Below are 16,112 nucleotides of genomic sequence, written 5' to 3'. Positions count from 1 at the left end.
CATCTGCTTTGCCCTCCTTCCCCCTCTCGCTTCTTTCTCTCTCACACTCTTCCCCTCCTGCAGCCCTGGCTCAATCCTCCTCTCACTAAATAAAAAAAATTTTTAAATGCCGACTATATATTTTAATAAAAATGTTTATAAACATTTTTTTTTATCAAGGGAGAGGCAGGGAGGTATAGAGACAGACTTCCGCATGCACCCTTACCTGGATCTACCAGGCAACCCCCATCTGGGGCTGATGTTCTGCCCATCTGGGGCTGCTACTGTTTTGCTCAGCAACTGAGCTATTTTAGTACTTGAGATGAGGCCATGGAGCCATCCTCAACACCTGGGGCCAACTTGTTTATTTGAGCCATGGCTGCAGGAGGAGAAGAGAGAGAGAGAGAGAAGAGGGAAGGGTGGAGAAGCAGATGGGTGCTTCTCCTGTGTGTCCTGACTGGAAATGAAACCCAGGACTTCCACACACCAGGCTGATGCTCTACCTCTGAGCCAAAGGGCCTGGGCTACAAAATTTTTAAAAATGCAACTCTAAAAGAAAGATATTATTTTTAAAGTAGGTTAGGAACTTCAGGGCAAGATAGTGGTATAAGTAAATGCATTACTTGTCTCTTCCCACAACTACATCAAAATTACAACTAAATTACAGAACAACCATCATTCAAAACTGCCTGAAATCTGACTGAATGGAAGTCCCACAACTAAGAAAGTAAAGAAGGAGCCACAGTGAGACTGGTAGGATGAATGGAGATACCAAAAGGCTGGTCCTACACCCACATGTAATGGATAAAAATTGGGGAAGAGATCTCAGCTGCAGAGGTCTCCCTGAGGAGGGAGGGATCCCAGGCCCCCCATCCTAGGGCTCCAGCGCCAAGAAGAGAAGTCGCTATAACTTCTGGCTGTAAAAACCAGCAGGGATTGTGGCTAAGGGAAATAGGGCCATTGGAATCCCAGACAGGGACTTACTTGGACTCATGCCCTCTGAGCTCCAGCACTGGGGCAGCAGCATGAAATACACCAGAGACATGGAGAGGAACTAAATTGTTCAGCATTAGTATAAGAGCTGGAGGGACAGCTTTTACCCAGACAGAAGTACTGGCAGAAGACATTGTTTCTTTGATGAGCCCTGCCCCCACAGAGCCAGCAGAAAGTTGCCATATCTGAGACTCCACCAACCTGGTTCACACAGTTCACCCTGCCCTGGTGATTCCCTGAAGCCTTGTCCCACCCATATTTCAAGCCCACCCAAGTTGCTTCCGTTGGCTTTTCCAAATGAATGGCCTGTCTTGGCTCAGGCTTCAGATTTTCCTAAAATCTCTTAAACAAGCAGCATCTGGCCTCAGCATGCCCTGTACCTCTCCTAAGGGGCCCCAGGCCTGGCACTAACAGCAGCTGGCCTTGGTTCACAGGTTGGCCTCATTGGGACACCTCCAAGCCCAGCACAACTAGTAACCATCTGCAGATCACTTTGTAGCACACGGCAGTGGCCCTGGGAAGAACACAGGCAGCAGCTGACCTTGACCTGCACCTCCCAGGAGGCCCAGAGCCAGCACACCCAGTGGAAAGTTTCAACCATGTGGAAGCATCACCACCCAACCACCACCACAAGCAGCATTCCCAAGGGCCAGACTCAGCAGGCACCAGAGCCCCAGCGAAGTAAGTCCTGCACTCTAGGGAAGGCCTCTGCACAGCTGATCCTCCATGTTGATCAGAAGTCAGTGGTTGAGCATCAAAACCAATCCTTGCAGCTGATTGGTGTGGGGATAAATTCTTCCCATTGGCATGCCAACAACAATCAAGGCTCAACTACAAGAAGAGGGTTTACACAGTCCACACGAGGGGGAGTGTACCTCGAGGACCCAGGTGCACTGGGGAGGCTGTGCCACTGGACCCTACAGGACACCGTCTACATTAGACCACTCTACCACGCCTGGGAGATGTAGCAGCTCTACCTAATACATAGAAACAAACATCGGGAGGCTGCCAAAATAAAGAAATAAAAAAACACATCCCAAATGAAAGAATAGAACAAAACTCCAGAAAAATAATTAAACAAGATGGAGATAATCTCCTAGATGCAGAGTTCAAACACTGGTTACAAGAATGCTTAATGAACTTAGTGGGAATCTCAGCAACATAAAAAAGGACCAGTCAGAAATAAAAGATATACTAACTAAAGTAAAAAATAATTTACAGGGAATCAACAGTAAAGTCGATAAATAAAATCAGTGGTTTGGAATAGAGGGAAGCAAAAGGCACCCAATCAGAACAGCAAAAAGAAAAAGAATCCCCCAAAATGAGGATAGTGTAAGGGACCTCTTGGACAAGTTCAAGCACACCAACATTCACATCATGGGAGTGCTAGAAGAAGAAGAGAGAGCAAGAAACTGAAAACCTACTTGAAAAAAATAATGACAGAAAACTTTCCTGACTGGTGAAGGCAGTAGACATACAAGTCCAGGAGGCACAGGGAGTTCCAGACAAGATGAACCAAAAGAGACCCACACCAAGACACAACATAATCAAAACGCCAAAGTTTAAAAACGAAAAGAAAATCTTAAAAGCAGCAAAAAACAAAAACCAGAAGCAGATAATTATCAACAAGAGAGCTCCCATAATACTGTCAGTTGATTTCTCAAAAGAAACTGCAGGTCAGAGAGGAGTGCAAGATATATTCAAAGTGATGAAAAGCAAGGACCTAGAACCAAGATTACTCTACCCAGTAAAAAAAAAAAAAAAAAAAAAAAAAAAAAAAAAAAAGCTATCATTTGGAATCTAAGGACAGATAAAGAGCTTTCCAAACAAGAAAAAGCTAAAGGAGATTATCACCACTAAACTAGTATTACATGAAACGTTAAAGGGTCTTCTTTAAGAAGAAAAAAAAAAAGATAAAAATATAGGAACAATTAAATGGCATTAAATACACATCTATCAACAATTGAATCTAAAAAACAAAATAAGTGAACAAGCAGAAGAGAAACTGACGGGCTGACTCATAGATGCAGAGAACATTTTGTCAGTTGCCAAGATGGGAGGGGATTTTAGGGATGAAAAAGGTGAAGGGATTAAGAAGTACAAATTGGTGGTTACAGAAGAGTTGTGGGGATATAAAGTACAGCACATGAAATATAATCAATAGTATTCTAATAACAATAGGTGTGTTTAAAGACTGACTTTATCTTTCTCCTTGTTAGACTAGAGGTGTCCTGAATAGAAAAGGCCCCCTTCCTGTTGGAAGCCTTGGCAATAATATTCCAACTGACAGAAGCAACAAGTAGGCCACATAGGTGAAACAGATCTTAACAAGAATGGTGAATAGTTACCATTCATTCATTCATTTTCATTGAGTGTGTACCAAACACTGAACTATGAAATAGTTTCAGGGGAAATTATTACCACTTCTCTAACTAATAAAAAGAAAATCCCACGTAGACAATTTATCATTCCACCATCTTCCACAGGCACTAATTTAACTCAGGGATGTTTTCTTTGTAGCAGTTTTACAATTTTGAAGAAGATTGCTCATGACATAACATGGCAACTGGGAAAATTTGTAGCTTTTCTTTCATCTTAGAAAGGAAGATCTGAATTACATGCACCCCAAGAGAAAATCTCTCTTACTGGTTGTGTGTGTGTTTTACAAAAACCCACTGAATTCCTTAGTCCCTCCTGAAGTTAGAGTAAGGTGAAAACTTATAAAACCATCTCAGTAAAAGAACAAGCATCGTAACAGAGGCCATGACCTAGACCTTGCTATTTAGAATCAAAAGACCTGAGTTCTAGCCCCAGCTCAGAAGGGAGACTGGCAGTGGGAGCCATGCTTCCTAGACCTGAGACCCCTCAAATATAAAATCAGGGGCCCTTTTGTAAGTAGTAATTTGGGAAGCCTCAGTTCCCAGCTGGACTTTGCTTCTAACTTGCCATATGATCTCTTAATCTCTCTATGCCTGTTATCTCTTTGGGGTTATTTATCCTTCACAAAGTGAGGTGAAGTAACAGAAACAATACTTTGCAAAACAAGATTTGTTACATAAAAATGAAGTGGTGAGGGGAATAAGCACAGAGCTGGAAAAGCCAAGCCATCTTACCGGAAGCTATTTCCTATAGTGCCCCGTGGAGTATCATGCAGCATGGTCAGTCACCACTGAGGAGGAAGATCGTTCTGCTGACAGCTGGACTACTGCACCTCCAAATGCCCTGAGAACTCTGGTCAGAGAAATGATACACCTCCCTTTATGCACTGTTGACAGAGCTCTGTAAATTAATCGCATAATTCTAAATCTACTTAAATGCCCCCTCCCAGGGGTGTATCTCATATCCCCATTTGAGATGTGCCATCTGTAAATCTAGAACACTGAACACTATGCGTCAAGGGGGTGTTTTACTCAGCAAGTGACCCTAGGAAAGCCTCATCCATAAACGGCAATCAGATTAGCAATCATCCCGCTCAGAATATTTCCATGCCACCCGACCAGGTAGCTCAGTTGGTTAGAGTGTCATCCCAATATGCCAAGTTTGATCCCCGGCCAGGGCAGATACAAGAATCAACCATGGAATGCATAAATAAATGAAACAGCCTGACCTGTGGTGGCGCAGTGGGATAAAGCATCAACCAGGAACACTGAGGTCACCGGTTCGAAATCCTGGACTTGCCTGGTCAAGGCACATATGGGAGTTGATGCGTCCTGCTCCTCCCCCTTCTCTCTCTCTCTTTCTCTCCCTCCTTTCCTCTCTCTCTCTCTCCTTCCTCAGAAAAAATTGAGTAAAATACTTTTAAAAAAAAAATAAGTGAAACAACCAATAGGTGTTTCTAACTCTTTCTCTATTCTTTCCTCTTTCAATAAAATAAAAGTACCCATGGCTGCGGAGGCCTACAGAGGAGGTACAAAGGACTATGGCTCTCTTAGCGTGATCCCTCCCAGGAACCCTGCTCACTGCCTGTCTATTCCTCAGGGGCCTAGCGTTCATAGTGCTTCCCTAGGCCGGATAATTGGACTGGAGCCCCATCCTGCCCTCCCTGTGGTTGTTTTTCCCACACTGCAATCCTGCTAGGAAATTTACCAGAACTGGCACATCTGTAGTGGGTGATGAAAAGAGGACAATCCTGGGAAGAGCGTTTGTAGCCAAAACGGCCATTACTCAACAGGTCAAATAGAATAGAGGACATCATTTCCTTCTTCATCTCTGAGACCTTAGAAGAAAACAAAAAGCCTCAGTTGTGACTGAAATTGTACTTGAATTAGGGTTGCTACTTTTAGGGGGGTAAAAAGACTCCCAGCAAGATTTGAATTTCAGATAAACAACCAATCACTTTTTAATATATGTATGTTCCAAATATTACACAGGATATACTTACATTAAAAAGGTATTGGTTATCCGAAATTCAGATTTAACTGATTACCCTGTATTTGATCTGGCTACTCTAGCTCGGATATACCTGCATGTTCAATAAAGAGTACTGAAATATTAAATTTCCAAGCCAGTTGTTTGAAGTTATATAATGAAGTCATCCATTGAATTCAGCTATTTGTCTTTCACCAAGGGTTTGGCCAATTGTGTGGCCACAAAGTGTAATGATTTGGGGTTAGAGAAAGCATTTACCCATGCTCCTGAAACTCCATTCAGCTCTCTCCAATTTTCTGACAGATTTAGGTCCAGTTTTTTATCAGGTTCTGTGACAATTCAGAAGAGAAATGTGTCCAAGGTCTCAAATATGAAATCATAAGGTGCAGAGGAAAAAAAGGTGCAGGGATTCTTGTAAAGGAAGAAGACATACTACTTTTTTAATTTACTTTTTATTTTTAATTTATTGTGTTGACATGGTTGCAAGTGTCCCACTCAATATAACACCCTCTACACGCTGCATTTTGCCCCCCAGGCCCCATGCAAAGTCCCTTTCCACCCCCATTTCTCCACCTTTGCCCCCTCCCCCTTCCTCCAGCCCCCTTTCCCTCTGGCTATTGCTAGCCTGTTGTCTGTATCTATGTGTTATGTATATATGATTTTGGACTAATTTCTTCACCTTCTTTAATATCAGCCCCTCTTCCCTCTTCCCTCTGACAGCTGTCCATCAGTTCCCTATGACCCTGCCCCTGTTTCTATTTTGCTCCTCAGTTTATTGTGTGCATTAGATTCCACATATAAGTGAGATCATATGGTATTTGTCTTTCCCTGCCTAGATTATTTCACTTAGCATAATGATCTCCAGTTCTATTCATGCTGTCAAAAAAGGTAAGTAAGGTAAGATTTCCTTCTTTTTACAGCCATGTAGTATTCCACTATGCAAATATACCACAGCTTTTTTATGCATTTGTCCACTGATGGACACTAGGGCTGTTTCCAGATCTTGACTACTGCAAACAACACTGCAGTGAACGTGGAGGTGCATATCTTCTTTGGAATTAGCATTTTAGAATGCTTAGGATATATTCCTAGAAGTAAGATAGCTGGGTCAAAAGGCAGTTCCATTTTTAATTTTTTGAGGAAACGCCATACTGTTTTCCACAGTGGCTGCACCAGTCTGCATTCCCACCAGCAGTGCAGGAGGGTTCCCCTTTCTCCACATCCTTGCCAGCACTTGTTGTGTGTTGATTTGTTAATGAAAGTCATTCTGAAAGGTGTGAGGTACTATCTCATTGTGGCTTTAATTTGCATTTCTTTTATGATTAGTGAGGTTAAGCATGTTTTCATATGCTTATTGGCTATCTGCATGTCCTTTTTGGAGAAGTGTCCATTCAGGTCCTTTGGCCATTTTTTAAATTACATTGTTTACCTTCCTGGTATTGAGTTTTATAAGTTCTTTATAAATTTTGGTTATTAACCCCTTATCAGATGTATTGACGAATATATTCTCTCATAGAGTGGGTTGTCTCTTTATTTTGTTAATGGTGTCTTTTTGCTATGCAAAACTTTTTAGTTTGATATAGTCCCATTTGTTTATTTTGCCCTGTATTTCCCTTGCCTGAGGAGATATATGGGCAACAATATTGCTTTGAGAGATGTCTAAGAGTCTACTGCCTATGTTTTCTTCTAGGATGTTTATGGTTTTGTGACTTACATTTAAGTCTTTTATTCATTTTGAGTTTATTTTTGTGAATGGTATAAATTGGTGGTCTAGTTTCATTTTTTTTTCCATGTATCTGTCCAATTTTCCAAACACCATTTATTAAAGAAAGAGACTATCTTTACTCCATTGTATACACTTGCTGTGGGAAACTTATGTTAAATTCAAATTTGTATTCATGACATAATATACTTTCAAGAAGCACTATAGGGAGGTATTCCCCATGTATTACAAAGTGGAGTGTTGGGCTTGGTTTACAAATATTTATGAGGTGGAAATTGGCCACTTTCAGAATACGAACTTCATTGTCTTCAAAGTAAAATAACTCATATTCTAATGTTTATCTTCAAACTTGGATTGCCCAGTTTATCTACAAAACCTAGTCAAGTGAACTAGGTAATTGCCAAATAGCCATACTATTTTGTAACTCACAAGCAAACTGGCTCAAAAACCAACAGGCAAGGATTCAGGCTTCCAGCCTAACACTTTCTTGGTCTTTCTTAGCTATAGTTTCTTCACCTTTTGAAAGAAAGAATAATTTTTATCCTACAGGTCTCACTGATGCTTTTACTTTTAAACTTTTATCAGAACAAATCATGATAAACTTCTCAGTGTGCATGCATGTTTGGATTTCATCACTGTGCTATATGCTGTTTGTGCTTTGCTTCTTTTTCTAGATTTTGAAATATTGTCAATGAATACCATTCCCATATTCATCTTTATTGATGCCTTCATGGTATGCCATATGTATAACTCAAAGTCAACTCCTCCTCAATTATTAAATATTTATGTTTCTAGCTTTTTCTATTACAAAAGGTCTTATCATATCCACCTTCATACAGATCACCTTTCTTTTCTTTTGGTTTAACCTGTTGTTGGGACATGTTCAGCTGTTCTTATATATTGTCAAGTTGCACTTCAGGAGAGGTGCAGCCTATGGACTCGTCAGTGTACCTGAGGCCTCGCCCACGCTGTCTTTTGACTTTTTTTTTTTTTTTTTTTTTTTTTGTATTTTTCTGAAGCTGGAAACGAGCAAACCGGGAGAGACAGACAGACTCCCGCATGCGCCTGACCGGGATCCACCGGCACGCCCACCAGGGGCGACGCTCTGCCCACCAGGGGGCGATGCTCTGCCCCTCCGGGGCGTCGCTCTGTCGCGACCAGAGCCACTCTAGCGCCTGGGGCAGAGGCCAAGTAGCCATCCCCAGCACCCAGGCCATCTTTGCTCCAATGGAGCCTCGGCTAAGGGAGGGGAAGAGAGAGACAGAGAGGAAGGAGTGGGGGAGGGGTGGAGAAGTAGATGGGTGCTTCTCCTGTGTGCCCTGGCCGGGAATCGAACCCGGGACTTCTGCATCCCAGGCCAACGCTCTACCACTGAGCCAACCGGCCAGGGCCTTGACTTTTTGATTTACTCTAATTGATTGAAAGGCAGCAGTAATTGTTTAAATCGGAGATCTTTGTTAGGATGGCAGAACATGTTTTCAATACCTAGTATCATAATTGCATCTCAATATACATGAATATTTCTCTGTCTTTCTCTTTAGTCAGGCTTTCCACATTATAGATAGTAGACGTGTGTGTGTGTGTGTGTGTGTATTTTTGTTTTTATCTTTCTGTCACACTTTCTCTCACCTTAGTTTTGTTTCTATACATTATACGTGTAGAATAATTTACTTTAATATAATTGAATCCATCCTTGTCACTAATATTTTCTTCCACAGTAAAAAATAATTTCTTTTATTTCCTTATAAGATTTTTTTCTTTTTCTTTTCCAAGTGAGAGGAAGGGAGAAAGACAGACTTGGCATGCCCCCAATTGGGATCCACCCAGCAACTCCCATCTAGGGCCAATGCTTTGCCCACCTGGGGCTGTGCTTGCATTTGAGCTATTTTTAGCACCTGAGGCAGAGGCTCCCCAGAGCTATCCTCAGCACCTGGGGCTTATGTGCTCGAACCAATCAAGCCCTGGCTGCTGGAGGGGAAGACAGAGAGAGGGAGACAGACAGAAGAGGAAGGGGTGAAGAAGCAGATAGTCATTTCTCCTGTGTGCCCTGACTGAGAATTGAACCCAGGACATCCACACGTGCCAATGCTCTACCACTGAGCCAATAGGCAAGGGTCTCCTTCTAAGATTTTTATTGGAATGTTTAAAATGTTTAACTGGAATTCATTGTGGTCTGTGAGAATCAAGAGTTCTATTGAGAGAAGTAAAGATTTAGAAATTTAAAAAAAAAAACTTATTTGAGTTCAGCAGCATTTGCGTTTGGCCTTAAGTAAGTCACTTAACATTTTCAAACTCAGTGTCCTCTACAAGACTGAAGGCAGGGACCTTGTCTTATTTCTCTTTATCTTCCCCAGGATATTTAACAATACCTTACATTTAATACAAATGTTATAAGGTCTGTATTTAACTTATATTTTTTCATATTGCTATCAAATTGTTCCAGTAGCACTTATTGAATCATGATTCATTTCCCGGTTATTTATTTGGTCGCTTATTAGTCATGTATCAGTGACACTCAGATTTGTTCCAATGACAAAGCACCTGGAAGTTTTAGCACTCTTTGTAAAACATCATAAAATGTGGAGATAGTAAAGTTAAAATAACGAAAATTAAAATTTGATGCTAAATCAGTCACCAGCTTACTTAGGTTCTAGTATAGTATAGATATCACATGATCAGACACCAACTGGTTTTTTTTTTTTCATTTAAGGGGAAATTTTTTTAATTGAAAAAATTTACCCAATAATTTAATTCCCTCTAAGAATCAGGTAAAGAACACCCACCCATGGTACAGCAAGTTGTTTAAGAGCAGAAGTTGAAAACCACATCTTATATTAGGATTACCAGTTGAGAATATAAAAAAAGCCCCTGATCAAGTATAAACACTATATGAATATAAAGTCCAGCTAAACTGGGCTGAACTCCAGCTGAACTCCAAAACTATTTTAGATTAGCCTTTTGAGTTGCCACGGTTGGAATTCCTATAACATTAGAAAGTCTGAGAGAGATAGGTGCCAGATCTCCAGTGCATGTTCACAGCAGCAACCTCAACTCTAGATGCTTCTGTGTATCAATCCATAAATCAAAGGAGATAACACAAAAGGCCCTCACAACTTTGTATCCTACCATATTAAAGAATATGGATTTTTCAAAAGCAGAAGGTAGGTATATTGGAACTATCAGAAAAAGGAACCTATTTCAATTCTGGATTCCTTAGACTCTGAGGATGATACTAGCATAAGAGGCTGAGTCCTTCCTCTGAACAGAGCTCCTGATGATGTCCACGGGGATGTCTGTTAAGGCTACTGGAACCCTCTGCAAGCAACATCATTTTGCTGTGCTAATTAATATTTTTTCAAGGAGCTTACTTTTACTTAGACCTTTGACTTTTAAAAAGAATGTTTCTTGTTCAGAAAGACATAATGTTATAGTTTTTAAAAAGGAACTGCTAAAGGAAAATCCTGTATCATTCTAATAATCTTTGTTCAAATATAAATGTTTCCATTCAAGGGGAAAAAATGCAACACTTTATACCTAGAAAACTGATAATTTACTGTTCATAATGGCCCTTGATGAGTCATTCTTCACTTAGAAATTCCACCAGAATTTCCTTAAATAGTAGGAGTCTCTAGTGAAGTCAAACCGTGACTGTAAATCTCCAACTCTTTTTTATGAACAATTAGTTTATGACATACACTTAGTCCAGGAAAATGATATCTCTTCTCTAGACTCTGACTTTCATGAACAATACTCTATGGCAGCTGTGTATGTGTGATGACAAGAAGTTAGAACTCCTGAACCCTGATTCAGATATAGTGCCAGAAAGACAGATGATTCCACAAAAATCATCTGCTTGAAAGGGAAATAAATCATGACTTCATTGGACGCATGATTTTTTTACCTCCAGTGCACTCTTGGTCTGGGCTTCTGAAATCAGGACTAATGGAGAGAGACTGCTCCATGAAATCATGTAATCAACCTTTCCCCTTCTCCCCTGCATTACCTCCAGAAATTACATGGATCAATGGCATTGTTCAAAGCATTTCACTGAATACTAGCTCAAGCCATTTCCTCCAAAATGTATCCCACCAAAACGTTTGCTTCTCATCTACCCAAGAGTATGTGTCCTCCAGATGTCTTTGAACTCTCACTGTAGAATGTGGTGCAAACCATCCCAGATCACCTTCATTGTCCCGAGTTATCTCACTAAGAGAGCACTTTCTACTCTATAAAGGCTGATCCTCTTCTTCACCAGTGTGGACAAACCAACTTGCCTTCTATCACTCTTGACTGCTGATTCAGATACCAAAGATGAAGGTAGGTTACATACAGGCAGTGGCTCTTGTTTACACTCAGCAATCCTTGTGTGTCTGTGGGTTTTTTTAAGGCTATTTCTCATAATAATAGCAAAGCTCTAACTTGCTCATTAAAATGAGACACAGTTTCATTCTGGCCAGGTAGCTCAGTTGGTTAGAGCATCATCCTGATAACCCAAGGTGACAGGATTCCATTTCCGGTCAGGGCACATACAAGAATCAAGCAATAAATGTATAATTAAGTTAAACAACAAATCCATGTTTCCCTCTCTCTCTCTAAAATCATTCCCTCTCTCTCTCTAAAATCAATAAAATAAACATGGGACAGAGTTTCTACTAATTGCATTTATGTGAAGAGCAATTTTTCACTTAATTTTCCCAAAACCTCAGATGGTTTACAGTAAAGTTTTGCTCTCTTGTTTGCAGATTCAGAAAATGGTCTCGCACAGAAGCAGCGCACACCTCGCCGAAGATGTCAGCAGCCCAAAATGTTGAGTAGCCCCGAGGACACCATGTACTATAACCAGTTAAATGTGAGTTCAAAGTGGTCATAAAGCTGTTTCACTGGCTTTGTTTCCAGTTAATAATTCTGTTATTAATACCTGTTCCAGCCCCTCCAGCCCCACCCCCACTCTCTTATGCTCTCCTCTTGAACATGTGCTTAGGCTCTTTATCTGTTGCTTTCATGTCAGGATGTCTGCCTTCACGGTGAATAATTGATGTGGTTTATCAAAGACGAGCAAGATGCATGCTTCATCAGGCTCACTTGAGCCCTTTGATCAAAAAAATTATGCTGTGACTTCTGATATTATCAGCATCTGCTTGCATTCAACACAAAATCACTTTGAATTAAAAATTAACGACTTGCTGCTTTGCTTTGACTGTGTGTTCTTGGCCCTCTCCACAGGGAACTCTAGAATATCAAGGGAGCAAGAGGAAGCCAAGAAAACTTGGGTAAATATCTGTCTTCTTAGTTCTAAGCAACTGTAAACAGAAGGGGTCCTTTGTGATATTACAGAAAATGCAAAACTTTCTTGAGAGGCTTCTAAAAATATGCAGTGGGGATAACCCCACTATTATTGACATTGGAAACTACTTTTCACAGTAGCAGGTATACAAAACTTGAATCTATTCTGCCTGAAAAGGCTGGAATTGTCCTCTAAAGGCAAATGTTGTCTCTCATCATTTTCTCAGAGAATCGTACTTTCCTCATAAGTGGAGACATGCAGTTTGTAGAAAATTCACCCACAGATAAGATAACTCCACACAGTGCAAACAGGCCGCTTCCCCCATGTTACCTCACTCCTGGGCCTTAAAGGTACAGGGAGATTTCCTTAGTGGTTAGACAGAAAGCTCTAAGGAGTTTGAGTTCATTTAATTGTTAGCATCTCAGTTGAGAATAGGAATGATGTAGGTAATCGGTACTAGTTTAAGAACTGGCATAGGTCAGGGAGGGAGCTTTCTCAGGGAAGCAGACAAAGACAGACAAGGTAATTCACTTAAATCAAGTTGCAATATGATCACAATTTCCAGATACCACTAAATTTGGCCATTATCAGTATATGAAAGGCTTTGTGTATCAGACTCCAGTTCCTCCTCTGTGCCAGAGGATGCTGGGCTACCATAAGCTATCCTCCCCCCACCCCCTGCCCAGTGTTAGGACCCAACCCTGTTTCAAGTACTCAACTTCAGCTGTGCCAGAGATGACTGTGACTTTTTTTTTTCTATTGAAACTCTTTTCTTTGTTGCAGCCAAGTCAAAGTGCTTGATGGTGAAGATGAATATTACAAATCTCTGTCACCTGTGGACTCGATCCCTGAGGAAGACAACTCAACCCACCCTTTCTTTTTTCCCTCGTCCTCAAAAGGAGCATCTTCCATACAGCACTGAACTTTACTTCCTGCCCCTCAAGTCTGTTGAGGGTAAGAACAATTATGGTAATTGACCAATTGCCGTTTAATAAGAAAGCACATTGGCCCTGATGGCTGCTCAGTGGATAGAGCATTAGCTGGCATATGGATGTCCTGGGTTCAACTCCCAGTCAGGACACACAGGAGAAGCAACCATTTGCTTCTCTTCCCCTCCATCTCCCCCTCTCTCCCTCTTCCCCTCCCACAGCTAGTGGCTCAATTGGTTAGAGTGTGGCCTGGGACTCTGAGGATAGCTCAACTGGCCTAAGCACATCAGCCTCAGGTGCTTAAAATAGCTCAGCACTGAGCATCAGTCCCAGATGGGGTTGCTGGGTGGATCCCAGTTGGAGCATATGCAGGAGTCTGTCTCACTATCTCCCCTCAAAAAAAAAAAAAAAAAAAAAAAAGGCATTGCAATGGGGTATTTTTGGACAGATGGTGGAGCCTTACTGAACAATTTTCAGATTCTTAACCATTTTCTCCTACCTCCATCACTTTCCTCCGCACATCTGCTCTGCAGCTTGAAGTGGGTCATCCCTTCCTTTCTCAAACCATGAGTCTCTTGGGGATACTGAGCACACCTCCACTACAGTAACAACCATCATCCATTCACCCATCTAAGAGTAACAATCTCGCCATAAGCCAAGTGTGAACACTGGTTATATTTCTTTATTTTTCCCACTTCATCAATCCATGCAGAATCTGCCCTCGTGAAAATACAGGAGTTCCTTTCCTCCTTGCCTCTCCATGGCACCCGTCCCCTTTGCTGGTCTTTCTACCCTGCCCACCTTTCTCCATGATCCCCGCTCCATTGCCGAGTATCTCCATACTGGGAGAGTACACTCAAGGTCTCATACTCTAGGGCAGGGGTCTTAAACTCGCGGCCCGCGGGCCGCATGCGGCCCACCGAACAATTTTGTGCGGCCTGCAGACTAATCCACGGGCTTACTTAATTTTATCCAAAATATTTTGAACTTCGTGGATTAGTCTGCGGGGCGCACAAAATTGTTCAGCGGGCTGCAAGTTTGAGACCCCTGCTCTAGGGTAATTCTTTGTATTTACGGGGAAAGTCTTGAAATTTCCAGGTTCTTTCTATAAGACAAATGAACTCCTCTTGCTAATTATTATGCTGACAAAGCCTTTGCCTCTCTACTCCATCTTATCGAGACATCCCCATCACCTTAGCAATAAAAGAAAGGAGTGAGTTGGAAAGAAAATTTGGACCTGTCAGAGTCCGTGTCACATGTTTTTGTAATTTCGCATTCTCTGGTCGGCTGTCTCCGGTAGTCTGTGGGTGGCTGCAAGAATTTTATCTCATCCATCTCTGTGTATACAGATCCTACCACAGTGCCTGGCACAAAGTCGACATCCAGTAAATGCCCACTCTTGAACGAGTAGAGGGACTTAGTTACACAAACATTTCTGATAGGAAATTTACTTTCTTTCTTTTTTTTTTTCTTTTTGTATTTTTCCGAAGCTGGAAATGGGGAGGCAGTCAGACAGACTCCCACATGCACCCAACCGGGATCCACCCAGCATGCCCACCAGGGGGCAATGCTCTGTCCATCTGGGGCGTTGCTCTGCTGCAACCAGAGCCATTCTAGCGCCTGAGGCAGAGGCCATGGAGCCATCCTCAGCGCCCGGGCCAAACTTGCTCCAATGGAGCCCCAGCTACGGGAGGGGAAGATAGAGACAGAGAGGAAGGAGAGGGGGAGGGGAAGCAGATGGGCACTTCTCCTGTGTGCTCTGGCCAGGAATCAAACCCGGGATTCCTGCACGCCAGGCTGACGCTCTGCCACTGAGCCAACCGGCCAGGGCCAGGAAATTTACTTTCAATTATATATTATACATGATTAATCATTTCCATTACACCATAAGTTCTGATTTTTCATTTAGGGTTGGGCTAGTCTTGTTGTAATGATGTTATATTATAAAATATAATACTCAATATGATTCAATATGAAAACTTTTTGAGCAACTGCTCTATGCAAAACAATATGTGAGATTTCTGTGTGATGTCAAAAACCTACAAGACCCTTTTGCTAGAACAGATGTTCTCAACATTTTTTTACTTTAAATATTTGGCAGATAGTCCACATGGGAGTGTTCAGATTTTGAGAAAAATCAACGAGGAGATAGAAAAAACAACTGTTTCCAGAATTTTAAAGGGGAGAGTTCTAATAAGCATTTTACAAACCTAAATAATAAAATGAAGCATTTAAAATCTCAGTTATACTTTTACAAGAAAAAGAGGCTCTGGCTAGTTGGCTCAGTACATAGAGCATCCACCCAGCATATGGATGTCCTGAGTTCAATCCCCAGTCAGGGCACACAAGAGAAGCAAACATCTGCTTCTCACCCTCTCCCTCTCCCCCTTCTGTACCTCTTCTCCTCCCACAGCCAGTGGCTCAGTTGGTTCAAGCATTGCCTCAGGTGCTAAGGATAGCTCGGTTGATTCAAAACAAGGTTGCCAGGTGGATCCGGTCGGGGCACATGTCGGGAGTCTGTCTCACTATCTCCCCTCCTCTCACTTGGAAAAAAAAGAAAAGAAAAGAAAGGGAAGGGAAGGGAAGGGAAGGGAAGGGAAGGGAAGGGAAGGGAAGGGAAGGGAAAAAATGAAGCCAGTTATTCAATAGTCAAACTTCACTTTTTAAAAAATGAGTCTTGATTTTTTTCTAGATCTTTATTCATCCCAAAGGTAATGTTTTTAAAGTATGTAAGTAGAGCAGAAGAAACATAAATGAACTTCGTTTTATTGTTTAAATATAAAGTATAGAATATATAGAGTTTAACTTTATTGTTAATATAAGTACTTTTGGAAAT

General features: G+C 41.6%; 1 protein-coding gene and 1 non-coding gene across 6 annotated transcripts in view; one reads left to right on the top strand and one right to left on the bottom strand.

Annotated features, from left to right (window-relative positions):
- MYO3B (myosin IIIB) overlaps positions 1-15,839 on the top strand; it is a 577,608-nt gene extending 561,769 nt beyond the window's left edge. For all 5 annotated transcript variants that reach the window (XM_066280402.1, XM_066280405.1, XM_066280403.1 and 2 more), the window contains 3 exons: positions 11,806-11,912; positions 12,287-12,333; positions 13,131-15,839. In XM_066280402.1, the coding sequence (XP_066136499.1) occupies positions 11,806-11,912; positions 12,287-12,333; positions 13,131-13,269 (293 nt within the window). In that variant the 3' untranslated portion in view covers positions 13,270-15,839. The remainder of the gene's footprint in view (positions 1-11,805; positions 11,913-12,286; positions 12,334-13,130) is intronic.
- Positions 8,379-8,454, bottom strand: TRNAP-GGG (transfer RNA proline (anticodon GGG)). Its single transcript has one exon. It is a non-coding gene; the product is annotated as a tRNA-Pro (tRNA).
- Positions 15,840-16,112: the final 273 nt, after the last annotated feature.

This window comes from Saccopteryx bilineata, chromosome 5 (assembly GCF_036850765.1).
Source record: "Saccopteryx bilineata isolate mSacBil1 chromosome 5, mSacBil1_pri_phased_curated, whole genome shotgun sequence".
Taxonomy (NCBI): domain Eukaryota; kingdom Metazoa; phylum Chordata; class Mammalia; order Chiroptera; family Emballonuridae; genus Saccopteryx; species Saccopteryx bilineata.
This window is presented reverse-complemented; position numbering and strand designations above follow the sequence as displayed.